The sequence below is a fragment of the Halyomorpha halys genome, unplaced genomic scaffold (genome assembly GCF_000696795.3).
Source record: "Halyomorpha halys isolate HHAL.00 unplaced genomic scaffold, Hhal_1.1 Scaffold1912.1, whole genome shotgun sequence".
Classification (NCBI taxonomy): domain Eukaryota; kingdom Metazoa; phylum Arthropoda; class Insecta; order Hemiptera; family Pentatomidae; genus Halyomorpha; species Halyomorpha halys.
In genome coordinates, this window is record NW_027110808.1 from 211,739 (window position 1) to 239,119 (window position 27,381).

At 30.4% G+C, this 27,381-nt stretch overlaps 2 protein-coding genes across 7 annotated transcripts in view; both read right to left on the reverse strand.

The window, feature by feature from the left end:
• The window catches only part of LOC106690856 (multiple inositol polyphosphate phosphatase 1), an 88,306-nt gene extending 87,143 nt beyond the window's left edge, over positions 1-1,163 (reverse strand). Inside the window, exon 1 of the mRNA XM_014436438.2 lies at positions 1,089-1,163. The gene's annotated coding sequence lies outside the window, so the exon portion shown is untranslated. The remainder of the gene's footprint in view (positions 1-1,088) is intronic.
• Positions 1,164-4,006: 2,843 nt separating this feature from the next.
• Positions 4,007-27,381, reverse strand: part of LOC106690857 (putative leucine-rich repeat-containing protein DDB_G0290503) — a gene marked incomplete at its 5' end in the record, with an annotated part of 53,591 nt that continues 30,216 nt past the window's right edge. For 3 of the 6 annotated variants that reach the window (XM_067048924.1, XM_014436439.2, XM_067048923.1), the window contains 6 exon segments: positions 15,357-15,531; positions 16,824-16,996; positions 18,851-18,973; positions 20,928-21,149; positions 22,868-22,973; positions 23,610-23,725. In XM_067048924.1, coding sequence (XP_066905025.1) covers positions 15,372-15,531; positions 16,824-16,996; positions 18,851-18,973; positions 20,928-21,149; positions 22,868-22,973; positions 23,610-23,725 — 900 coding nt within the window. In that variant the 3' untranslated portion in view covers positions 15,357-15,371. 6 annotated transcript variants of the gene reach the window in all.

Genomic DNA, 27,381 nt, shown 5'->3' on the forward strand with positions numbered 1-27,381 from the left:
TATAATAGAAATATATATAATTGAGAAATAAGAGGATGCAAGTACATAAGAGTAAGTAAATAAGAGTATGTACATAAGTAAATCCTGAAACATTGTATAAAATATGGAATAATATTGTGTTCTAATTCGAAGTTTTTTCACCTCTGCATATCAACAAATTATCTTTTAAATTAAAAATGATAGGATAGAAATAGTTTGGAAGCTATACTAAAAAAAATTAGTTTTTCTTCTCTTCCTTTCAATAATCTTTATCTCTTTCCACCTCACCACTCCACTTCTCATGTTTCTTATTACTCAATCATATACACAGAACTGAAAATCTTATCCATTTGACTATGTTATTCTTATGAGCCACAAAGTCTGTTGCCATCAAATAAAATAAATAAACAACCTAGTTCATGAACAAAACTTCAAAATTAATACCGAATAGTATTTTGACAGTATGTATATATTAACAATTTTTGGTTTATTGGAATGGAAACATTTTTTTTTTTAATTATAGGTTTGTACTTAAGCAAATGTGGGTCCTTTGTTATACGATTATTTTTATTGAGAGACGGATTTCCAAAAATATAGCCGAGGTTCACCCTGGGGAATAGCAATGATGTAACACTTAGTTTATTACATTGAATAATGACAGACTAGCCAAACCTGTTTTATAAGATAAAATATGTACATAAAAATAAATAAACAATACTATGTGGTGTTTCGTAGACTTGAGTATTCCTCTTAAAGTGCAATTAGCCAGAAAATGATTATATTTCCTGTTCAATTGATATTTTTTTCATAAATTAAATAACTCCATTAATTAAACAGTATAAATAAAACGACCGCATTAACAATATACTTATACATATCCTTTATAAAAGTGATTTTTTTAAAATTAATCCATTATATCCTGTGCCTCATTGGCGCTATATTGAAAAATTACATTCCGTTTAAAAATTTCATTTTTAAAATAACCGAATGAACAATAAAATATCAACCGCATATTGAAGTCAAATAAATTAAAAAATCTCTTAATATAGAAAATTAAATAAAAAAAAGTCATTAAAAGATCGTCGTAAATGACAGAAAAAGGAACATACCTTTCTCTTCTCAGGAACGCTGTCAAACACTGACTGAACACCGGGTCTGAGTAGTTCACTCGACCTCAGAGCTTTCTAACAGCAGCTATCTCAACTACTAATCTTAATTGGTGCTTCTAGTCAACTCCATTGGGAATCGTTAGTAATATTTTCAATTAAAAGTGATAAAAATAAATAAAATTTGCGTTTCCAAACATGTAATATTTTCTTTTTATGGAGGTTATTAGTTATTTTCATCTCAAATGAAGTGATGATCGGAGGCATCGCTAAGATTTCTTAAGAGAAGGTAAAATCTTAAATTTTCCACAAATTTTAACAGTATTTCCCAACCAGATAAAAAAATTGAGATTTTTTCAACAATATATTCAACTATATTTTTTCAATTATGAAATATATTTTCATAGTTATTTGGAGGAAATAAGGTAGATATATCTACTAAAAAATATTTATTTATTATCAGATAGGGAGGATTTTATAATGGGGAAAAAAATTATATAACATTATAAAATCAAATTTTGATTTCAATCAGTAAATTATTTTGGAAAGATAAATTTCCCCTAAATTACTATGACCTGAAGACTTATAATAGTATAAAAAAATCAAGTATGATATATTTTAATCAGAGACTGAAAATAATTATTAATTTTATTTCAATTACAAATTAATTGGATTTTGGTAAAATAAAAAAAATTGAAATGTTTAAATTTCAGAGATTTCTACAAACAGTTCTCTTTTAATCTTTACCTGCTAAACCTTAAAATATAATTTTTTATAACTTGTTTCCCATATTTTTTAAAAATAAATTTTATTATTGAATTATTAAAATTGTGAATTATAAAATTCACAAAACTTTCAAAATTCACCACTAATAAAAAAAAAAAAAATTTCTAGGAACAGTTAAAGCAGACATATTAACATTCAGGAACATTTATTAATACATGAGTGGAATATGGTCCGGGTGTGGTAAAAAAAACTCAAATAGTAGATAATTATACTATTTTATTGAGCCAACGTTTCGCCCCACGTTGCAGGGCTTCATCAGGGCTGTTTTGACGGCAGTACAATGCTCCACTTTGTTTTTGACTGCCGTCAAAACAGCCCTGATGAAGCCCTGCAACGTGGGGCGAAACGTTGGCTCAATAAAATAGTATAATTATCTACTATTTGAGTTTTTTTTTTACCGCACCCGGACCATATTCCATTCATCTATACACACGGTCAATCAATAATCTTCCAGAATTTATTAATACAGTTTTATAATTTTATGACTGCCAAATAACATATCAGTTTCTTGTAAGAGTTGAAAATTTGTTGCTATATTCCAAGAATTAGAATCCAAATACCTCCTAAACATTTTGTTTTAAAAAGTAAATATTGAACTGGAATTTTTTTAAAGTAATTTTCATTTAACGTCCCAATTTTCCACTTCAGATATTTAAGTTTTGGTTTTAAATTTTATAATCTTTTATATTTTATACTCTCAGTAAAATGTTTTATTACCATTTTCACAGTTGGAATCGTTCTCAAATTTCCCAACTTTTTGAGTTTTAAAACTATTAGGAGGTGAGTGATGCTCTTCTCTAACACTTTTATAACAATTTCCCTGGAGTAAATTTGTTAATTTCAAGAAGGAGTTCTAACTGGTGAAGCTATTTTAAAATAAAAGTTGGTAAGTTACTGATTTATATTTCATCATTATAAAGAGGTCATTCAAATTCAAATGGTCCAGCACTGGTTGGTCATCTAACTTAGGAAAAATTGTACTTTGTTGGTACATTCCTTATTGTTGTGGCAATTAACAATAATTTTTATTCTATCTGGTTTCCAAATAGTGGTAATTTTTGTTTAGGTTTTTTAGTAATTGTTAAGAGTTCACACACATGCATGGTTTTTCAATTACTTACACAGAATCGTCCTAGACTTTTCAGATAAATTGCATTATATTTAGCTCATTTTAGAAGACAAACCAGATCCTTTTTAGCAACCTTATAATTTCTGTTTATGCATAAAATGTTAGCAAAATTAATAATGAACAATTTCTCACACTGTAGTTTTGTGAATTACTTTGTATAAAATACCAATAGTGAGAAACTTATCCTTTAAAAATTATGTTCTCTTAAAAAAAAAATATTTCTTAAGTTTTTAAAATATTGCAGCGGCAATATCTCTGTTGTGGGGCTAGATAAAAATCAGAAAATTCAGCACATAAATGTTATCTCCAGGACCAAACTGAGCTTCAAATTTCAGAATTTTGATTTAACTCTTTGTAAGTATAAAAAAGAGTTGACAAAAAAAATAAATAAAAAAATACAAATGCATTTTTTCCCCCGTTGGAATATATCATTTAAAAATTTGATGGTTCTTAGGTTTAACTATAAAAAAATAAAATTAATTTTATTCTTGACGGTTTACAACAGACTGACCCATAGGTATGGGCTTCCTTAAAAAAGTTTATATCTCTTTAAGAAATATTGATTATTAAAACAATTAAAAGGCATTAAATCCAAATTTAGAAATAGGTTTTCTGTCCAAAGGCTATTTGTTTTCATTGCTCTTTCAATAAAAACGGATGACTTTAATTCAATTATTTATAAAATTTAGAAATAATTTCTCTTATTTTTATCTATTAGCCTTTAAATACTCATAAATTTTTATTATGGTACTTACAAGTCATTTGATAATCAGGTGTATGATAACATTTTGCCAAGACAATGTGTTATGTTATGTTATGTAATACATAATACTTTTATACAATCTATCTTTATTGGAAATGACCATAAAGATCAATTTAAGTAATAAATTGGAACAAAAACTATTATTAAATCACATCATTTAAATAAAATGTTGTTTCATTAGTATCGGGAAATTGTTATTGTTCAATTGGTGACGAGTTACCATGTAAACAAAATAAGAGGCAGTAAATAACTTAAGTTTTTCTATTTCTTATAACAGAAATCAAACATCATCAAAAACAATTTCCAATTGAGTCACTTGCCCATCTTTATGAACTAATTCATTTTCACCAGATAAATATATTATGTTTCTCCTCTTGATTTTTTGATTTGATGGTTCTTGAATTTGTTTTTCCAATTTTCTAGATATAAATAAACTAATTAGATCATTAATAACTAAGAAGAGGTTCATTTTATCAATTAAGAGATGAGTATTTAGTTATTTTTTTAAATATATGTATACTATATACTATATCCGAATTAAAATTTAATGTTTAGTGAAGACTATGATGAAGATCAAAAACTATTTTTTCTGTTCTTGCACAACATGGGACTTTTTTTCCCTACAAAGTGATAATCATAATAAAGGAAACAACAAGGCTCAAACATTTATGTATGTTTTCCAGGAGTTATTAGGGAGCCGGAGTCAGAAATATTCTTTAGACAGAAAGCCTTTTTCCCAAAAAATTATATGAAACTGAATCAGATTCATTAATTTTGTAAAAATTCAGTTACAGACATGTGGGTCATTCTCCTAATTTGGCAATATCAATATTTTTTTTAAATTAAAGTCGATTGATTTGATTTTTTTAAATTTTTATTGCCTTCATAGAATGTTCCTAGACAATATTCTGAAGCAGGCACACCCTTAATGTTATGTTATGAGTTTTCGTGATCTCAATTTTTTAAAAATGTCCTATTCCGAGGAGTAATATATAGCACTAAGGAGTAATAAAACCAAATAGAGTGCCTAATTATTGAACTAATTTTAATATAAAATATCTATTTATTAATAATTGGTCCTTAAATTTTTGATCAAAATGATTTTTAACATAAAACATAGTTTGAAACTATAACATACTTGGACCATTTTTACTTTTTCACATTTGTAATGACAATAAAACCCAACAGAGATAATATCCAATGTCATAAACAAATATTTTAAAAAGTTACATAATCAAATAACATATGTTTAATCCGGAACTAACAGAAGTGTTAAGTACTATTCTTTTTTTAATAGTGGTAAACTGATTGGGAAAAATTAATCAATAACTTCTAGAAAAAAAAAAGAAAAGAAAGAGACCAAACTGGTAAATAGAGACTTGTTACATCAACTTCTCTTTTGGTGGGAAATAAAAATAAAATTCTTCTCTTTTTTGAGAAATATTTAGGGCATGAAAGAAGTTTAATAATGTCATCGTAATTAAATTCACAAAAATCAGTGTCCTGAGCTACCAATGGAGAATCCCACTAGTCAAAGTTAAGTTATTCTAATAGAAAATATAGAAAGAAAATTAAATACAACATTGCCATCCTGGTATTCATTTAGGATAGGAAATGGCTGCCTAGGAAGAAACAAAACATCAATTTTTCATCTTTGCATTCAAGAGAAGCTTAACAAAAAAAAAAAAAATATAGAAAAATAAGCCTGTTGTAAAAAGGCTCTGAAATACCATAAAATTTGGTAATGCACAAAATATAAGTCTCATTGGTATTGAATGAATTGAGTACTAAGGAGTGAAAACTAATAAAAATACTCACACACATTTCATTCTGTTTTACATACTAGAAACAAAAGAAGTTAAAAACAGAAACATGCAAGATTATGCTTGTTTGCTTTTAGTGTCTTGATCAGCTTGGAGCATGAATTGTCCATTGTGAGGGTATGTTAGTAGGTAGGCATTTCATAAACGGTCTAGAGCGTGATCGAAACTGTGTGATAGAGGTAAAAAATGTTGTAGTGGTCGGTGTATTCCTTCTAAAATTCAAACTATGTTGTGTACCAATACCTGAAAGAATGCTGAAACGATAGGGTTATTGCAAAGGAAACTGGTAATACCCATGAAAACAGTTTCAGGTTTATGACGAAGCAAGTGACTAACAAAGAATTATTCATTTTATAAATTGATAAAAATTAATGATCAGAATCTCAAAGTGAGAAGGAAATGTTGACCTCAAGAACTATAATAACAGATATACAATCATTCATAATCAAATGGTTGATCATTCAAACAAAAAAGCTTTAGCTGATAGTACTAATAGAACTAAAATTGGATAATGAATTTTGTATAGAATAAAAAAGTTGTCAACCTCACAGTTTTAGTCAACCTTTTATAATGCCATCAAAATGATTTAAATATGTATCCATAGTGGTCACATATCTGAATTCTATAGAAGAATAAAGGGATGCACAACTTCCCCAGAATCATTTTGGGAATTGAGGTCTTTATAATAAAAGTATAAGAAAAAGTCCATCAAAAACCTTCTTAGATAGATAGCCTCTTGAATACATGACTTAAAAAGACAATAGAAGAAAAAAATCCTACTTGAATTCAAATATTAATACTAATTAAAACATTTTTGCCTAATATATAGTTCTGATCAAACATGAAAGTTGTTACTTATTTAAAAAAACAAATAGTGATATTAATCATTGGTTAACTTAACTCAATAGCAGTTCCATGGGAAAGAAAATAAGAAATATCCCCTTAAAATATGCAAAGCAAATTAAAAATAGTTGATGTATCAAAGACAGATTACATGTAAACATTAAAAAATAAAGAATTAAGAACTTTGTATGAAATTATTGACTAAAGATTTATTATTATAACTATTAAAATTAAAATGCTTTTTTTTTGTTGTATCTATCTTTACTGTATACATTCTCATTACAAAGAACCACACAAACATTACTTTTAGAATAATAGCATAAATCCAAAATTTTCGACTTTCTATCCTTGGTAGGTTCTGAAAAGAATATAACACTATGTAAAATGTTAAAATATAGTAAATAATTATTCATATTAAATATTGTAAAAATAATGTTGCTATATATACTCCAGTCTTTATAGTTACGTTCTCAAACACTTATACATGCATAAGAAAAATTATTCTCAAAAATTGAATTAAACTTAATTTACAACTATTGATATATTAGATAATGAACTTAATGTAATATTTCTTTCTTAGTACATAATACAGGAAAAAAACACTTATGAGTTCTAAGCCTATTCATCTCTAATTAGAGGGAATCCACTGTCATAGAGAGGACCTAAGTTAATGAATAACTAAAGACCAGATTTTTATGCATTAAAAATTCCTACTGAGAAAAATATCCAACAAAAAACTTTAATATGTATTAATTTTTTATATAATGCTACAACTTGTTGCTTGAGATGTTATACTTCTAACTCAAAAAAATCAGTGATATGGTTTTAATGTTATAAAAAATGAACACATCATTTCAATTCAACCATCATTTCGTAGACTACTTTTACATTTTTTTCTGACTTTGAGTATTTTATCGGAATGTCTCTAGAATGAAATACTAATTTTTATAATTATGAGAGATAGTTGACCGTGGATGATAAATGAGGAGAAGATGGTTGGGGGTGCGGTCAATGAAACACAAATAAGTATGATCAAATTAATTTAATGTGCCGACGTTTCGGCTAGAGTTTCTAGCCTTCTTCAGGGCTGTTCGCTGAAAGGTTGAGCGCCTAATCTCGCCTAATCTAGGCGCTCAACCTTTCAGCGAACAGTCCTGAAGAAGGCTAGAAACTCTAGCCGAAACGTCGACACATTAAAATAAGTTAATCATACTTATTTGTGTTTCATTGACCGCACCCCCAACCATCTTCTCCTCACTAATTTTTATTTTTTTTAAGTGGTATTATGTTTTTTTCGTAGCTACAAGGTATTACACCTCAAGTGACACATTAAAAATAATAAAATAATAAAAAGATAAAACAAAATTGGCTGTAAAGAAGTGTAATTACTGTTAAATTGCATAATAAAAAATTTTGCATACTATAAAAATCATTTTTATATATTTAAAAAAAAAAAAACTTTTTTGCAGAAAGAAACAAAACAGACCTGGATGTACAGAAACAAAATAAAATATTAGAAAATAAAAATTATTTTTAATTAAGTTCTGCATCATAAGTTTTGATAATGAGATCAGTAGTTTTCCTATAAAAAAAAGAGTGCTAACGTAGTATGACAGGCTAGAGTAATGTAGCTTAAGTGATGTAAAAATCAAGCCAAACATATATAGATGGTAAATGAGTACATAGGTATCAATATATTAGTATGAAGGAACAAATATAATTAGTAGTGCAATTGAGGGTGTATCCAGGAATAAAACTAAGGGGGGAGGCAAGCCACAGTCAATCAGGTTGTGACATATTATCATGGAAAAGGTGAATGAAACCAAAATTTTAAGAAAATTGTATATAATTGTTCCAGTGCTTTATTAGTCATTATAATTAGCATTTTCTTGAAAAAATTTATTGTTAGTAAATTATTGATTTTTATTACTTCTTGGGGAAATAATATAAATCAATGAGTGAGCAGAAAAAAAATCAATTAAAATCTGTAAAAATCAATCAGTGAGCAGTTGCTTCCTATACCCCCCGCTGGGTACGCCCATGAATGCAATGAATGCTCGAGAGTGGATATGGATGGGATCGGGGACAGAAAGAAAGAATTGATTCTAGAGCTTTTACATTTTCTCTACATTATATGGCCATATCCAGTAATAAAACTAGGAAGTCAGCCATTCTCCAGAGGTCCTCTAGTGTTTTGTGGTTTTTAGTGCTTTTGGCTTACGAAGTCGACCTTCAAGCTTATTCCAGAGGGATGCAGCATAGAAGTACGTGCTTGGCTCTTTGTTTCTCTCTACAATATTTGCACATGGGACTGGCGGTTCCTATTCGGAATTTTTTGTAAAGGTTGGCATTAAGTTTATGGTGTTTAGCCTGGAGTAAATATGACAACTAGTTCTTCTCAGTTTAGTCTATGACAGATGCTGTTGGATTAGTAGTAGAGATAGCCGATACAATTGCACTCCAGATACTCCCAGCAATTGCAAGAGCAAAGTGGAGGAGAGGTGCCAAGTGTTATGCAGCAATCATCATTCTAGATGTTAAGAATGCTTTTAACATTGTAAGTACTAAGGCCTCTTCTGTGGAATGTCATGTGCAATGGAATTTTTAAGTAGACAATGCTGGAGGAAGCCACAGTTGTAGGATTTACAAATGATGTTGCAGTGGTAGTGGCAACGAAGTACTTGGAAGAAGTTACCTTCATCACTAATCAGGCTGTAGCTACAGTTTGAGATTAGCTGTCTTCAGTAGGCCTACAACTTGCAGATCACAAGACCGAGGTTCTCTTAGTCACTAGCAAGAAGAAAACTGAGTCCATCACTGTCACGGTGGGTAGGCACGAAATTCATAACCAGTCTTGCTTAAAATACCTAGGAGTCATGCTTGATGAACATCTCCGCTTTAATGCTCACACAGAATATATCAGCGCCAAATCTGCTAAAGTAGCATCCTTAATGTCACACCTTACACTACACTACGCCAAACATTGGAGGTCCTAGGGAGAGCCGCAGAAGGCTTCTTGCTACTGTTGTCTCTTCAATTATATTATATGCAGCTCCAATTTGGAAAGATGCGATGGCTACCAAATCATACGGGAGACAGATGGTTTCCGTTTATTGCAGAGTTTCCTTATGGACAGTAAGTACTTTTTGAATTGTTTCCTATGAGGCAATGTGAGTCATAACCAGAATTCGGCCTGTGGAACTGCTTGTTAAATAAAAAAGCAGGAATAATGGATGACACTATCACGTTTCCAGAGAAGAAGAGTGGAAAATAACTATCGATCAGTAGCAACAGCATTGGAAGGCTGCAAGATTCCCTGGAGATGGACTCACAGGCTAATACCCGACGTTGGTTGGTGGTATGGTCACTGGCATGTGGATTTCTATGTAACCCTATTGTTGACCAGACATGGATGCTTTAGGATCTACCAGTACCGATTCATACCGGAGAGCACAGCAGAATGCCCTGCATGCCAGACTATAAAGGGTAAAGTGAAACATGTGTTTTTTGCTTGATTGGGATGCAGTGAAGAGATTCACCACAGTCGTCCTTCAGAGATGGAGAATGGAAGAGAGGGCTAGAAGGCAATGAAAACCATGCAAAGAAAACAATGAGGTAGCACTCAGCCATTTCCCTCCATGAAGTAATGCCTAATGGTGGTACCATGGAGAGAAAGAAACAGGTGTATTTCCTAAACAGGTTTTAGGGGGTAAAAATCCCACACATGGAGAGTTACGGACCTATCCATGTCTTTTGAAGATTTCCACCTACCCTCTTAAAAAACAAACAAAGACACACACCACTTCACGAGACCAGGTTATTTGGACTCAGGGGATTTTCATTGATAACCCGAATTTGAAATTTGCACAGTTACCCTCACTATGTATTTCATATATAGGGTAAGTGAAAGTAAAAAACAAAAATTGCTTTTGCAGTGTAGAATGTACTAAAATTTCAGTTTAAAATTACACTTATAATCTAAAAATAGACTTTACAAGTGGTTTCTACTTTACACAAAAAGAAATTGAGCCTTAAGTGGTTACAAAGTAATATCAAAGTGCTATATGAAACTAGGTATATGAACTAGACTATGAAGAATTGATTAATTTAAAACAATAGATATAAAATATCACATACATAAATCATTTTTCTTTATCTTTGTATCTCAGAAAAAATTTGCATCTAGTAGATTGTACTGAACCTAACTACACTTCTTTGTCTCTCATAAATTTCGAGAACTTTTCTATTACAAGCTCTAATAACTCTCATTTCTTTAGAAAAATTTTCATGAGCTCTACAAAAATTTAAAGATCTAATTATCATGAGAAAGAGCTGAATATGTTAAAAAGAATGTTTTATATAACATTTTTTAAACTTATGAGTTATACTAGTTAGATTCAAGATAGCAACTTTGGGTAGGTAAGCATTTAGCAACAATTCGAAGCTTTTTAAATGTATTCTCTTTAAGAAAATATGAGCATATAGCAATGTAAATTGAGAAAAATTGGGTTCTTTATTTATGATATGTTTGTCAGACTACAATATCACAAAAGGGTTCTGACAAGGCAAACTAATCATTCTGGACCAATCATGCACAGATAATCAAGCAAAAAAATTAGTAGTTCTGAAAGTACTTCACTTCTTATAAACAGTCCCAATACAAAACAGTAACATTTTTCTAAATTCATTAAAAAACTAAAAAATTAATGACCCGCTTAAGTCCCCCATAAATGATCAAACTGTTGTGCAACACTTCTTGTTACACAACAAACAAGAACTTTATAACCTACTCTATCTGGAGGGCTAAACATTTTCAGTTTTGCCCAATTCACTGTTAACAATGCTCCAAACCATTCCGTATAGGATCAACAGTATTCCACAAATTTGTTGTTTATTGCACTAAATGTCAAGTCAAAAACATTGGGAATGAAATCACTGCCTTTGTGGACTAAAGTAATAGAAAATAATGAAGTTACCATAATAGTTCGAAAGCTGTAATTTTTAATACATTTAATCAATATGTTCTTACAAGACTATATACTTTCATAACATAGGGCATACTTATAATGTTTTCTCACTGGGAAATTGTTTCAAATAGGGAAAGATAAAAAAATCAAGTCACCAGAAAATCAGATTAGATACATAGATAGAAGCGTTTATTATCATTTTTTTCTTTACATACATTATTTTTCAAGATAATCAAATTTTTGACATTGAACTTTTGTTTGTCCATTGGGTGTTTGTTTTAAATATATAAAATTAATATATAGGTATAATCTTTTAATATTACAATTTAAAATATTAAAAATCTTACCTTAATTTTTTCTCTATCTAATAATTTATTCAAAATTATATTCTTTTGCTAACTCCTTTGTATATTTAGAACTTGTTATTAAGTTATTGGGCTGTTATTATTAACCAATAAATGTTATTGGTCTGTTTAGAATCTTTTTAGTTTACTATAAATTCAGTTGTTTTCTTTAAAATGCTAATCTAAATTCCTTTAGTATTGGACTAACTGCTATGAAGTAGTACATATCTTCCAGTGCATTCAAGTCATATGGAGCAGTTTTCCTGTTTACCCTGCCACAGCGGGTAAAATAGATTTAGCAGCTCACCTCTAACTTTAAAAATTAATTGGATAAAGTAGATATTGTGCTCTTTCTTCTGAAAATACCCACAGTTATACTTTTATTTCGCATATAATTTTGATATTCTGCCGATCTTGCCCATGTAATGAAATAATTTATTTTCTCTTGTTTAATCCTTTCTATTTCATCATTTTTATGTGTTTTCAACTCCTTTACTTTCCTTTTTTTGAAAATTAAAATGTTCATTATTATTTTCTTTATTCCAATTTTTCTTATTGCCATCATTAATGTAAGATTATTTTCAATTATAAATTTAGCTATTATATGTAGGAGGCGAAGCTGATGCATTTGTAGCACATTTATTTCATATAAATTATGTAATTTCCAGGTATATGTATATAAATAATCAAATCCTGTATCAAATCATTTTGATAGCATTTTTACATATCCTGAGTTTTTCTTTAAAATGGTTTATGATCACACCTAGATATTTATAACTTAACTATTTCTATGGACTTCTCTTCAATAATCATCTTAATTTTGTATCCGATTTGAATTTTCTGTCTTGAAAAATTAGTATTTTTGACTTTCCATATTTTATAATAGGTCTCTAATCTATTAATTATTTGTTGTAATATCCGTGTGTTGTCAGAGATCAGAACTGCTTCATTTTCATACATTAGTATTAATTTTTTAACCTCCTATTAAAATTTTTCCTGCAGAAATAGAAAAAAGGAAGTAGACTTAGCAAGCAACCTTGCCTCAGACCTATTTCTGCCTTAGATGATCGAGAATGACCATCTTTTGTCATACTTTAAAGGCTGAAGTTTCATATAGACTTTGTAATATTTTTGAAACTATCATTTGGGACAATTAAAGCCATAGCTCTAATTGTGTAAGCACAAATCTCATGAGATTTGTGTTTGCTACCTAGCTCAGAGGGAGCGGGAGCATACCTCCCACTCCACTTGCTGCCCTCTTAGAGCTGCAATTTCTTCTATCAGCTATATCTATGTATTTCCACACATTTCTGTTGGGAAAATGTTTTTTTTTTTCACTAATACCAAAGTAGATTAACATTTCAAAAATTCCTAAATAATTTTAAAGAATACAAAATTTACCATCAAACAGGTATATTATTGCTCTTGGTAAATTCTGATTTCCTGGTAAAAATCTTTTACTGCTTAGTTCAGCATAATTTACCATTATTTTGTAATATTATTTTAGATCGTTTTTCTCATTTTCAGAGAAAAAAAAAAAAAAATCAGAAACCTGTATTGCATCAAAAAATCCTTCATTCTAAAATATGAACTCAGATGAGAAGCGACAAGGGAAAAAGTGCAAAAGTAATATAACTGAAAGGTAATAAAAAATAAAAATATGTTTAGTTGTTATTGTTGAAGAAAATTGGTATTATTATTTAATTTGTAAATATTGGGTTATAAATTAAGTTCGTAACGTTTTTTACTGGTGATTTCAATAGAAACTTCATTTTCTTGTAAATATTTTTAATCAATTATTGGGATGTTAAATAAGTTTGTAGCATTTTTCAATATTTCAATTTAATCTTCTCGGTGTTTATAAAATCATGTTTACTTGGTCAATAATGTTTACATGTTCTAAAAAAGGATTAGTTAAGGTGCTTTTATGGATTAGTTTCAACTGAGATTCATTATCTTCAGGTGGTATTTTGCTTGCTCAAAATGGAAGAGAAAAAAATTCATTTTTGTCACTTAATTATTTTTTATTTCTGAAAAAAAAATCCGCTGCACAGATGGTTAACAAAATTTGCAGTGTGTATGGCGATGATACCTTAGGAGAAAGCACTGTCTGTAACTGAGAACCGAGCGATATCCCCTGTCGTAGAGTGAGGGTTATCTGTGACCAAAGCTTGAATTTGGTCATTAACAGTTGAAGGACGACCCAAGGACTTTGCGTCTTCCAAGTCAAAGTTTCCGGTTCTGAACCAAGCAAACCATTTACGAACGGTGCTTTCTCCTTAGGCATCATCGCCATACTCACTGCAAATTTTTTTAACCATCTGTGCAGTGGATTTTCTTTTTCAGAAATAAAAAATCATTTAATGACGAAAATGGATTTTTTCCCCTCCCATTTTAAGCAAGCTAAATACCACCTAAAGGTAAGGAAATTCGGTTGAAAATGATGCATAAAAGCACCTTAACTAATCCGTTTTTAGAATATGTAAACATTATTGGCTAAGTAAACATGATTTTATAAACACAGAGAAGATTAAATCGAAACATTTAAAAACACTACACAACATTTGTATACTTATGTATGTAAATTTTCTATATCATGTTATACTTTAAGTAAACTTAAAAAATATTTGGCATATCCTCTCAAACAACTTTCTCATTGCATTCAACAGCAACTTGTTATAAGTTATTCATTTTCTCCAACTTTTGAAAAAAAAAATAAATAAATAAAAAGCAACCAAAATTTAATTAAAATATATATTATTATTTCTATTCTAACTGATTGTTTTGGAACAAGGGTGTTTTTTTTTTGCATGTGTCTGTGTATTTTCAAGCAAAAATAGACGATAAAAGGGGAGAAAAAAAGTATAAAAATAGTGACCAATAAAATATAATAATAAAAAATACATTAAAACTTAGTTCTAAGTAGCCAACATTTCAACCTACATTGCAGATCTTCATCAGAACAGAAAATATAGTTCTGCCTGCAATACAGATTAATAAACTAGCTAAATCCTGACCCAGTCTATATGACCAAATAGACTTTGCAGGCATGTGAGACTACGATCCACTCAGCTTATTGCTAGAGGGCTTAGAATTGATTTATAAGATAGCAAGGAAGAAAAATAAAATTATAAAAAACTTTAACAGGAATATGTAAAAAATATTTTAAAGCCAGAGAAGTGAAATTTTATTTCATAATAACATATTTTTTTCTATATATGAGAAGCATTCCGGCTCCTAAAATGCCTATGCTCCAAAGTAAATGGCTCTCATGTAACACCAAAGCGGAACTTTATAAAAACCTTATAAGACAAATTCTGAGCTATTGGAATGCTGGATAATTTCACAGCTTCAAGGATTCGTGCTCTTAAGATTTCAGAGAGAAACCATTTTAAGAATATTTAGAACATTTATATATAAAAATGATAGACTGTAATATTAAAAAAGTTTTTTGACAATAATGTTCTCTTGACAACAGAGAACAAATACAAAAACAGCGAGCCTGTTTAATAATATAAACATTGTCAGATATATAAAGATAAGAAGATTTAGCTTGTCAGGACATGTTGTTAGAATTTAATACGTTGCAATTACCAAATCATCAAAAAAATTCTGAAAGAAAAGCTATTTGTCAAGAGGAGAAGCAGCAAACAAGACTATGGGAGGTTGCTGGAGTGGTAGAGCATGCAATATCTTTCTTGGAAGTAAGGAAATGGAAAGCAGACACAATGTACCAAGATGACTGGGAAGTTGGTGTTACAGGAGGTCCTGACTCATCATGAGTTGTAGTACTGAAATTAAAAAGATAAATAATTAGGTGCTTCAATTTTTGCTTGTTTGATGAACAAATAGCTGTTTATTTATTTTCTTCTGATTTCATTTTTATTTTTCTCAGAAATGGTATACTGTGACTATTTGGAAAATTCGTAAAAGTTCTAGGTTCAATCAGAAAATACAAAAATTTTCATGACCGGTTCTCTTACAACATGAACTCTTTAATTATCCAATGATTAACCCATTAGCATCATGTGGTAGCATGTTGGAATGCAACTGGGGTGATGGCTTAGAAATTTATGTAGGACACATCTTGAATTTTGAAAAAATTGGTGAAACAGGAGTTTGGAATCCTTGCTCTAAACTTAGTGATGACTCATTTGCTTATTCATAAAGTACATTCAGATGAAATATGTTTTGTTTTCTTGTTATTCTCGGAACCTGATACTCCTCATCTTTTTTGACAATAAGTCCACAAATAATTTTTTTTAAAAATCAATTACTGATTCCATTTTTGAGTGTTGGAGTAATTTCATAATGTTTGATTAGTTTTTGTCTACAGACTTGTTAATATATTTGTTACCATACAGCAATATTTTTGAGATACTGTCGTTTTGCCATTTCAAAATGGCTAGCATTATTGACAAGAAATAATTCCAAAAACCATTCTTGTGTAATACTTGTTTTAATTAATTATATTTTTATTACAAAAAAATTGAATGTTTGTAAAATAAAAATAAAAACAATTTAGTAAACAATATTTTCAATATATTTTTATTTTGACAATATTTTTATTACAATGATTTGATTAGAAATAAAAAGCTAAAATTTGAAAAAAAAAAAAAAAAATAGTTACCACCTGAATAGTTTGTTATAATTTTTATGAATAAAAATACAATTAAATCTAATGCTTAAATTAAGTGAAACTATTCACCCCAATACTAGCAAACTAAGACAAAAGTTTACCTTTGTCTAATTCATGTCAATGCAATTGCCTATAGTACAAGAGCCAGGGTGAAAAAAAGGCAGTTATACTATGTATAATTACTATTCAAAATTGATGAGTCTGCCAAGTATAGGTAGGAGGAATACAAAATCAATTATATTACCACTTTGATTTACAACCTGGCTACAACAATAATTTCACATCAGTTCAAAATAGTAACTTATCTAGTTATTAATTTGAATTAATTATACAAATGTTCATGCAAAATAAAGTCCAATTTCTTTAAAAATAAATTATATTACCGTTTTGATTAAATGAAGTAATTTTGAAAACAGTGATGAACAAAAATTCGATTGCACTTACGCTAACATCATTTCCAGTTGAGCTATCCTTGTTTCATTACGGGTACGCTTTTGTGCACAGTGAGAATGAACCTCCTCCATATCCTGATATTTCCTTTCTAATTGTAACAACTGTCTTCTCTTTCTCTCCAGTAAGAGAAAAAGTTCATTGAAATTATTCCTGTCCATTGCAGCCTAAAATAAATAAATAAAATAGCAAATTTAATAATAGAATTCCATTATTTCACTTATTGCTAACATATCAAATGTTTTCTTTAAAAAATATGAAAAAAATTTATTGATTAGAATTTATTATTCAACTACAGTACAATGTAGAAAAATAAAGACAAATAACCAAAGCAATTCATGTTCAAGGAATCTTTTTGTTCAAAACATTAATTGTTTGATACTTGATATATTATACCTAAATTGCACTGATAGAATATTGTAAACTTAATGGAACAGCACAAAGATATTCCTTAAAAAAATTGTTTCATTCTACAATAACTTAAATAAGGATTTGAAACACAGGATGTCTAGAAAGGGGTAGTTCTATCTGATTACCAAATGAATAAAAAACAATGATCTCTCAGGAAAATAATTTACTTATCAACAATTTTGAATTTTAAAATTCGAATGTTAGAACCCTTGTTTCCATGTTCAAGCACAGAAACCTTAACTCAGCATTTAAATGCACAGGGCTGTGCCATAACACCTGGGCCCTGTTTCATAATAAAGTACAAACTAATACTATTAGCCTTGCCAATTTAACTTAATACAATTACACTGACTTGTACTTTAGTACTTTTTAACTACTGTAATATCACTAATAGTCCTCCCTATTATGAAAAAAATAAGTATTAGTGTAATTAACACATTGTTTTGATACTTGTATTTTTAACTAATACTATTAGCTTTTATTATCAAACAGGGCACAGCCCTTTTATGTCAACACCTACACATCTCTTAATCATTTTGAAAACAAATAATTATCATTCTTTTTATTTATTTTTTTTTTTGTACACCACTTAAAAGTAATATTTTTACTAAAAAATTATCTATCATGCCAATATTGTTAATAAATAAATTGTTTTTCTTGGAGCTATTTATTTTTGTATTTTTTAAAATTTTTAATTAGTACTCACCCTTCCTGGAAATCCTGTATTACAAAAAAAAAAAAAAGCTGCTTTCAATAAACAAGTAAAATTTTTAATTAGTTTGAAAATATTTCTTCTTTTATTTGTATATCATACTCATAAATTTTTTTTTGATTCCGGGACTGTTGAAGTAGAGGCCGATTGTAAGTGAGGTTTGGATTGACACTATTATATACCACGTTCGATTCTCCAGTCCAATTACTTCCTGTTCAGTAAACCAAACCTTATTGAAAACTCACTTCTTAATAGAAACATATCTTGACAGGGTTACTAACCACAATTATACATACAATTATTATGCACTCCTTGCCGTTACATTACATATTTAATTTTTTTCCTATACCTTCCAACAAAGATAATTTAAAAAATGGAAATCAGCATGGCCTACTCTGCAAATCTCAATAAATTCAATATGAAAAAAAAGTATGCATCCTTGAAATCATAAGCTGATAAAGTTTTTTTTTTATATATGTAAATATGATCTTTAGGTGTAGGTTAACTGAATTGGTTGATGTAGAGCAAGAATGGTCAATCTTAAATCCTGAGACCAAGGATTATTGTGTAGATGTATTTAGCTAACCCTACGAGAACAAACTTATAACTACATTATACAGAGAGTCATCATAAGATTATAATGATAATTAGTACATAGTAGCGACACAATAAAAATGCCTTCCACGAAGAAAGAATATTTAAAAAATAGAAATAAATGTGATATACTCTGCAAATTTCAATAAATTATATGACATTGATGTGAAAAAAATATATCCACACTTGAAATTACCAGCTGATAAATTTTATAACTTAAAATTAGTATGAAATAATGAATATCTGTTACAGATGTTGCTTCCTAAGATTTAATTGAATTCAAGATCAAATACAAAATACTTACATCAGAAGAAATGAATGGGTTGTTTATGGAAGGCATCATACAATGCTTATCCATGTCCCTGAAGCTTTTGTTGTCCTGAACACTATTATCTACATTGTTGTGTCCCGCATACCTTGGTGACTCCTAAGTTGCAAAATTAATGAGAATACAGAGTAATAACGTTACTAAGTAACTGGAAGATTTAATGATTAAAAGTATGTGATAAAAATGACAGAAATACTTGATTAAAATTGCACAAACAAAAAATAAATTATAAAATACAATTTATCATTGCAAGTACAAGTATAGACTATGACTTTTAATTGATACCTACAAATAAAATATGGATATCAAAATTTTACCCTGTTTTAATAATTTATTGGTAAAAATAATAATATAATGGGAACAGCGGAACAAAATAAAAACATTAATTTGGTACTGTATTCTTTGAATCTAACAAACTGAAGAATCAATAAATTGAATTCCTTATATATATTACATCTTATCATACATAGCATCTTATACCTTTGCTAACTTATCAATGGTAGACAGAATGAAAGAGAGGAAATCAAAAGATGAATTTTGGCTGGTAATCAAGAATAATTTGCACTGTGATTGAATAATTGCTTTCCATTGAGAATTTCTACTCAATGAAAAGTAATTAGACTGAACAAATTAAACAAACCTTAAGATGTCCCGAGGACGTCTAAATCCTGTTAACTCAATTTTTAGGCAATTTGATTACCTAATTTAACTGTCACATAATTAAAAGCAACTGTAAGCTGTAAAACAATTGTTTTCTACAAAAAGCTGATTCTGGATATAATGACGAATGCCTGTGAGTCTTGGATAATAAATAAGAATGATTCACAGTTGGTTGACAGAACCAAAACATGTATTCTCAGATGCATCATATGAACTGCCTTGGAAAATTGTGTATGGAAAAGAATTAAATATGTAGAGTTATATGAACAGTATAGTAAAATGAGCATCTCCTTTTTTGCTATTATAGAGAGGATGAAGGGGCTGGGTTATTTGGTTAGAATGGAAGATGGCAAGAGAGATACTCAAAAACTATCTTGTGGTGTAAGGCAAAAGGGTAGGTTGAGATATAAACATCCTGGAACATCTCAGGAAACACTGATAAATACATGAATCACAAGCATGGGACTGAAACAGATGGGATTTGGAGACTGAGAAAGTCAAGAAGAATGGGCTATATGGTGAAAACACTGAATTATAACAATTCATTTGATTTAAATGTATTTAATGTTAAAAAATGAAGAAATCCCAAATAAAAAGAAGGAATAGGTAATATCTCTTTATTAATTTTTTTTCTGAAAAAAAAAAAAAAAAACAGCTTCATAAATTTTAATGAGAAAACCAATAAAGATAAACCTTCATTTATAGTTAAAGTTTAACAATTTTATCTTCTAATGCTCTTTTTAAAGTGTATTTTTAATAAAAATCATAAGTAATATTTATTTTATTGTAAAATTATTTACGAAAGAGAGTAAATAGAATTGAGGAAATGAAAAATATTCAGGGAAATATGGTTTAAAAATATCAAATTGAATTAGTAATAAAAAAACTTTATTATATTTAACAAGTTTAGATTAAAAAAAAATTTGCAATGCCACAAAACTACTAAAAATTATTTTATCTTCGGACAATTAAATAATAACTTTAATAATTTAATTATAAGGGATTAAAAAAACACATTAACTCTTTTGATTAAATGGAAATGAACTTTTCACTTTGATTGCTTTATAAAGTTTGTAGTAGTTTGTACAGAATATATGGTAAATTATTATGTAGCAATATCCTGCGAAGGTGAACATACAATTACCTTTTCAAAGTTAAACTTGTTTTCTAAAGTTCGATTTTTTTTTTTTTGCTACAAGGTAGGTAGAAATAAAGTTTGGTTATTAAATTTAGCTTTCCGTTTGCTTGCAAATAATTCTCATGTTTGAAAACTCTCCATGCAATAATCATGCCAGTCTTAATAATACATGAAGTGTCTAATTGGTGATGAAGGTAATGATTAAAATATAGCGATAAACTTTTAACATATTGTAATAACATTCTTATAATATACCATATCAGGAGACCAAGTTCTCTGGTGCTCTTCCCATGGTCTGTCTGCATCCCAAGGTTTCTGGTGAGTTATAACATTTGAGAGTCTCTCTGACATCATTTTACTGTCTTCAAGCTCTATTTGTAATATTTTCACTTGATTTTGTAATTCAATAATTTTCGATCTTGCTTCATTAATTGCTTTGTTACTTTCCTCTATTCGTTCTTCCATCACTTTTATAAGCTTAAATCATAATAGTATAATATTAATTATCCAAGTATATAAAATGGATCTGAAAGGTATATATGATAAGTTACATAAGAAAGTAATAAAATTGAAAAAAATAAAAGTAAAAAGGATAACCTGTATATAGTTATAAGAAAAATAATTGCAGAGGTTAATTACACATATCTTACAATAATTATCATTAGGATAAATGTTAGAAAATATTGTACGAAGATTCTTGTTTTGGAATTTATATAGTTTGGGGAACTTCTTTTAACCAAGGCTTCCATTGATCAAAGAAGAATAAAGAAAGACTGGAAAATTTCATTATTTCTCTATCTCATAATATGAGCCTTTCAGATGACAAAATTACTAACTCCGATTTTAAAAGTTTTAATAAGTATACTTTTAATTATATTTTCTGAAATTCCTACCTTTTTCCTTAGCAAAAGTAGGATAGAAATTATAACAGTTCACTAAAATATACACTTTATTATGTGTTTTACAGTAGGAAAATTTACTTTATATCTTGGTAGTTCATTTAGAAGCTCTGGGGCAATATATATATTTAATAAATATATGTTTAACACATTTCTGACCCGAGATACACTAAAAACACTAATTTCTTCATATTTTTCCTTAATATAAGATTATTTTTAAAGTCCCTAAACATTATATTATTATGTTTTTTTTATGTTCATCTCTCAAACAGTGTTGAAAAGAAATAAATATTTTTCCACTAGAGTACTACGATTTTTGGGTATTCCGAAACTTTTTGAAAGGATCATTTCAGATGATCTTTCTATAAGAAGATAACTATTCTGTAGTTAATAATTTTTATTTGAGCAGACTGAAATGAAATAAACTGTTAGTAAAACCTAACGAATTAAAACCAGAGAGTTCTTTTCACTTTTTAAGTACAATACATACAAAAATTATATAATTCATGCATAATTTACTAATTACCAATAAAAATAATGTTGCATTTTTGCAATGTAGGGCTGAATAAATTATAGATTATTTTTTGACTCCTTCATTACTATTACTAGAGAAGCTTTTTCATGAAGATGGTATTGGAAAATGTCAAATATTGGATTTAAAACTCCAAGAAGTCAGAGAAAATATCTCTCCTCAGATAGATATTTAGATATCTACTTCAGCCAGAAGTAACTAACATCTTCAGCCCATTGTTGAAAAAATGAATCATTTGTTTTATATAGGTACTTGGAGCACTTGTAGTGAAATAATCAATAGTTATAAATAGTTTAATGTGCTTGCAAATAGTCCATTCATTATGCAGAAATGGGTTAAGTTTGGGTGTCAATCTCCAGGTCTTTTCCATTATATCCTTCTGACTATATTTTGTGGTATTATATGGTAAGTGATACTATTCAAGATTGGAGTTATTGACACTCTGTCCAACCCCAGGGGCTTACTTCTTCAGCATTTAACTTAAGTTCTAAACCACAAGACAGAGGGAGATAATCATAGGTGAAGATTAGGGACAATGAGGTAAGGTTAGAGAAAGTTCAAAGATATGGATTCAGAATATAAAGGACAAGGATGAGTGATGAACAGAGAGCTGCCTCTTCTACACGAAGCAGTGATTACTGTAATCCTATTCTGGCCCAGGTGCAACAAGGGATGAAAATGAATACCACTGAAGAATAAAATATTTCTTAATTTCGATTTAATCTTATATTTAAAAATTAATTTATATCAATTAATAATATTACCTCTTCCCTTAATACCGGTATAGATCCAGCTGAGACTGAAGCTTGAATATGATCAGTATTGTACTCTATTCCTCTTAAAGCAAACATATCACTAAGTAAACAACATCTGAAATAATTAAAATAAAAAGTTTAATGCCGTACTTTTACAGATTTAAGTGAAATCTTAAAAACTGAGATAAAAATATTAATAAAGTTAATATTTATATATTTTTTCTAAACTTACCATTAGATACGAAGGATCTAAATGCAGAAAATCACATATCCACTGCAGTAAATGTTAGAGTAAAAACAAAAAACTCTAATAATACAAGTTTTTATATTTGCAATTTTTTTCTTCAATGTTTTGTTTCGTTGTGTGACTAAATTACATTATTAGAAAAAAAAAAATACAAATTCAAGAATCTTATTCTATTGACATTTGAGGGTTTGTCTTTAAATCCTATATGGTGGATCTTAGTAAAAAATTTAATATAAAACAAATTAAAGAACATTAAATTATGCATTGAATGAAATGAGTACCATGACATAAAATTCGGCCAAGTAATATAGTCATAAACCACCTACTTTAGTAGTTCCTGGGCCTCTAATAGTTTGTAAGTTGAAGTCTGTATACAACCAGAACTGAGGAATAATAGGAGACCAATGCTAATAAGTATCAGTAGGAGAAAAAACTTGTAACCTGCTTGTAGAGCCTTACCATTTAAATTTAGTATAGTTACTAGGGAGAAATTTCTATACTTACAGTTCTCTTATTTGACCCAGCAAAGTTGTTTTTATGATCTGCAGTTCTTGTATTACAGTATTTTTTTCTTGAAGCTGATCGTTAATAACCATCATATTGTTAGAGGAGGATGATTCCTAAAGAAATTCATTACATGAATATTTTAGAAATTCTGATACAATCAATGTAACAATATTATGTGTCTGTATCTATATATATTAAGGTGTAGGAAGTTGGCGGCCCATCACCATAGTATTCATTGTACCACAAGCAGCCACTGGCCCTCCAAGTTGGGGAACATCTATTCTGACACTAACACAGTACACATTAAAACCAAGGTCACTTACAATACACACCCTAGGATCACCTTTCCTAGGAAGACCCCTGAAGGGACATTAGGTCAGGCTACTTAAAGGGGGTTATATCCCCACCTGACACCGAGTGCCAGGCGAGGTGCATGCCTGTCCAGCTTAGCAACTTAGCAACACAGCACATTACTGTACTCAGCACAATACACAACACACTAAGGTAACTACAGCCACCCCTTACTCCTCTCTCTACTGCTGTTCTAGCCCTCCTTAGGGGGAGTTGTTCCAGAGGGTACAGAGGAAAAAATGAGGAATGGCACTCCCCAGCCACTGAGATAGTACAGGAGCCCACTCCTTTCAACCCAGAAGGAGTGGCTGCTCAGTGTAAAAGTTCCGATGTAGTAGTGCCAGTTGGTTGGATGGGACCCTGCTTCATGTACCGGAGTTGCTCCCCCTGAGGCCACTGAACTCTATTTCTGGGGGTAAGCTTTTTCAGTGAAGTGGGATTGTGGACTGAGATGGTTGCACACCTACTCTAACATCATGTAATAAACAATATAGGAAAATTGTAATAAACACCAATGGACAAGACAAGGTGGTGCGGTCACACCAAGCCTTCCAGGTCAAAGAGAGGACTAGTGATGATCAGAGATTTGTCTTTAAGTAGTAAGGTTTATTCACGTAGTTAGGGTAGTAAGGTTTATTCACGTAGTTAGGGTAGTAAGGCTTATCCACTCATCCCCATGTGAAGACAATCCAACAATCAAGGTTGATAATAAGATCTCTTTATTTTCCCCATTGTCTATATTCCCCTTATCAATATCTAGAAAGACTTCTCTGATACTCCATAGAGGTAGATTTACCACTCTTAATTGGTGGAGGTATTAATGCTCACCACTTCTTATGGGGAAGCCCAGACATCACGGAGGATCTCATTTAAGATAATAGCTGAGAAGCCTCTTCTTACATGAAAAGTTAAAAAGAAACCCAAGGAACTATATTCCTAGTCTATACTGGGGGGTCCTCCTAGTCTATACTGGGATCTATTAGGAGAGATGCTGGAAGGTGATTACCCAATGTGGTGGGAAGACTTTCCAGGTCGCAGCTAGACATGGAATCTAGCCTTCTTGAAAAGAACTGTTATATCAGCCTAGGAGAAGGCTTGCCCATTGAAAACAGAGTCTAGTATAATATTTAGATAATGGTCAACTTAACTGACTAAATTACAAGAAGACACCTGAATATAGTAAAGCTTACAAGACAAAGCTAGAGGCGGACTGGAATGTATACCAAATTGTCTCTAATAAGCATAAAAGAGAATTAAGAAGACATAAATGAGATGACTGGCATAAGTTCTGTAGTAACATAGAAAGCATGCCAGAAGTTTCTTGATTAATAAAGCTATTAGGTAGTAATGGTCAACAGCCATTAAGTGCACTAAGAAAACCAGATGAGAAGTAGACTTCCAGCCTAAAGGAAACCCATTTAATGGGTTAAATAGCTCTCCTTCCAACTAGAGGAGTCCCAATTAATGGAGATACAATTTCCAGGTTGCCAGCACAGCAAATTGGACAATCCACCAATCATGGATTCCCTCAGAGAGGCTTCTATTGAAGATGAAGATTGGGCATTAGAGGAGTCTATTGTTATGGATGGGGCCATTAGGTGGACTGTGGGGGAGCTTTAGCCATGTAAGGTCCCAGGTACAGACGGTATTCTCCCATATATGCTCAAAAAAGAACTTAATGCCCTCTACTTTCCATATTAGGGTATTGCTTACAGCCTCTCTGGCATGGAGGAAATCGTTGACAGCTTTTTTTCCTCAGATTGGGAAGGACTATAGTGTCGTTAAATCTTATTGCTCTATAAGCTTATCCTCCTTCCTATTTAAGATCCTGGAGAAGTTGGTGACAGTTTTACTTACAAGTAAGATGATACCAATCAATCCCCTTCATCCAAATCAACATGTATATCTTCAGGGAAAATCTACTGAGACTGGTACACCCCTTGGTCGGGAGGATTGCTTTCTTTAATACCACTTTACTTATTGGTTAAAGGGGATAAGCAGTACTTGCTTATTTAAGAATGAAGGCAAATAGACAGTGGAAAGACAAGGGAGAATCTATTGGTCATTCGACAATAGCCAAAGTGGTAGAAAAGAAATTACCAATATTACAATACCACTCACCACTGCTAGATAATAACACCCGCTCTGGAGGCAAACATTAGTTACCTGCGTCCAAAGACAGAGGATTGGGTCAAGGTTCAGTAGAAACCAACAGAGATTATCTGCCTTGTTTCACAGATAGATTAAGAAATGATTTGACTGGTCTAACGGGGGCTGAAGTCTGTATAGAAGACTTAGGCATAGAACTAAGTTTCCCACTAGGCAAATACTCGATTGTTTTTCAGGCAGAAGTGTTTGCATTTTGTCAGCATCTAAATGTGCTGAAGTTATCAGCTGTGAAAGGACAGGTATCACCATCTTTTCAGGTAGTCTGTATGCCCTTCAACCCCTTCAGTCACCTTATTTATTCATCACCCTACCCTGCCTATTAGACAATACGGATGTTTGCAGCAGTGGATACAACTCATTGCTGCATATGACAAACATTACAAAGCTGTGCACACAGCTTGCTCTTGCTACAAAATAAATCTTGCTCTTCTACTGAGGCCTTGCTGGTGTAGCTTATTCTCTTCTACCCAGGGAGTAGAGCCCACAGCCTCCTTCCACCCATACACGAAGGTCTTGTAGTGCGGATAGTTTTCTTTCTTCATCAGCTCAGAAAGATCGCTCTCAGTCAGAACATCAACATAGGGTGTCCCTTTTAAATTTCATTAGAAAGTCAAAAAGGTAAAAGACAAAAACTTTTATAGAGGAATAAAAGAGTCATTCCATTGGTCTGTATTGGGGTTGGCAAAAAGAACCAATAGGCCCACTTGTCCTCCCATTATTATTACCAGTACCAGTATGTATAAATATATATAAGTTAAGTATCGGCGAAAGCCAAATGTCAAAAAAGAGATGTAGGAATAAGATGTAACACGTGTGAACTGCTGTAACATACTAACTTTCTTGGGTTCGGTACATCCCTTTATATACATGCGATCAGCTGATCTCCTCAGTCAGCTGACATCGAAGTAACAGCTGACTAAGGCTGTAACTTCCCCCCACCAGTTTACGAACAATCCTCGTAAACTTCAACTATACGATAAATTAATATAAAATACAACAAAAATAACTATTTACAATAAAGTATATACAATAAAGAAAGCAAAAGATAGAAACTCATCATAATCGCTTATTACAAACTAAAAGTAAGGCAAAATAAAAATAAAATCATGAATTTATACAATTAAGAAAAAATGCAACGTAATTTATTCAGTACATCGCCATAATCAAAGATATATTTTAAAAAAATTAATTACCACTTAAGAGAAGATAACACAACAGATAAGCTGAGATGAGGACACTCCGGATTACT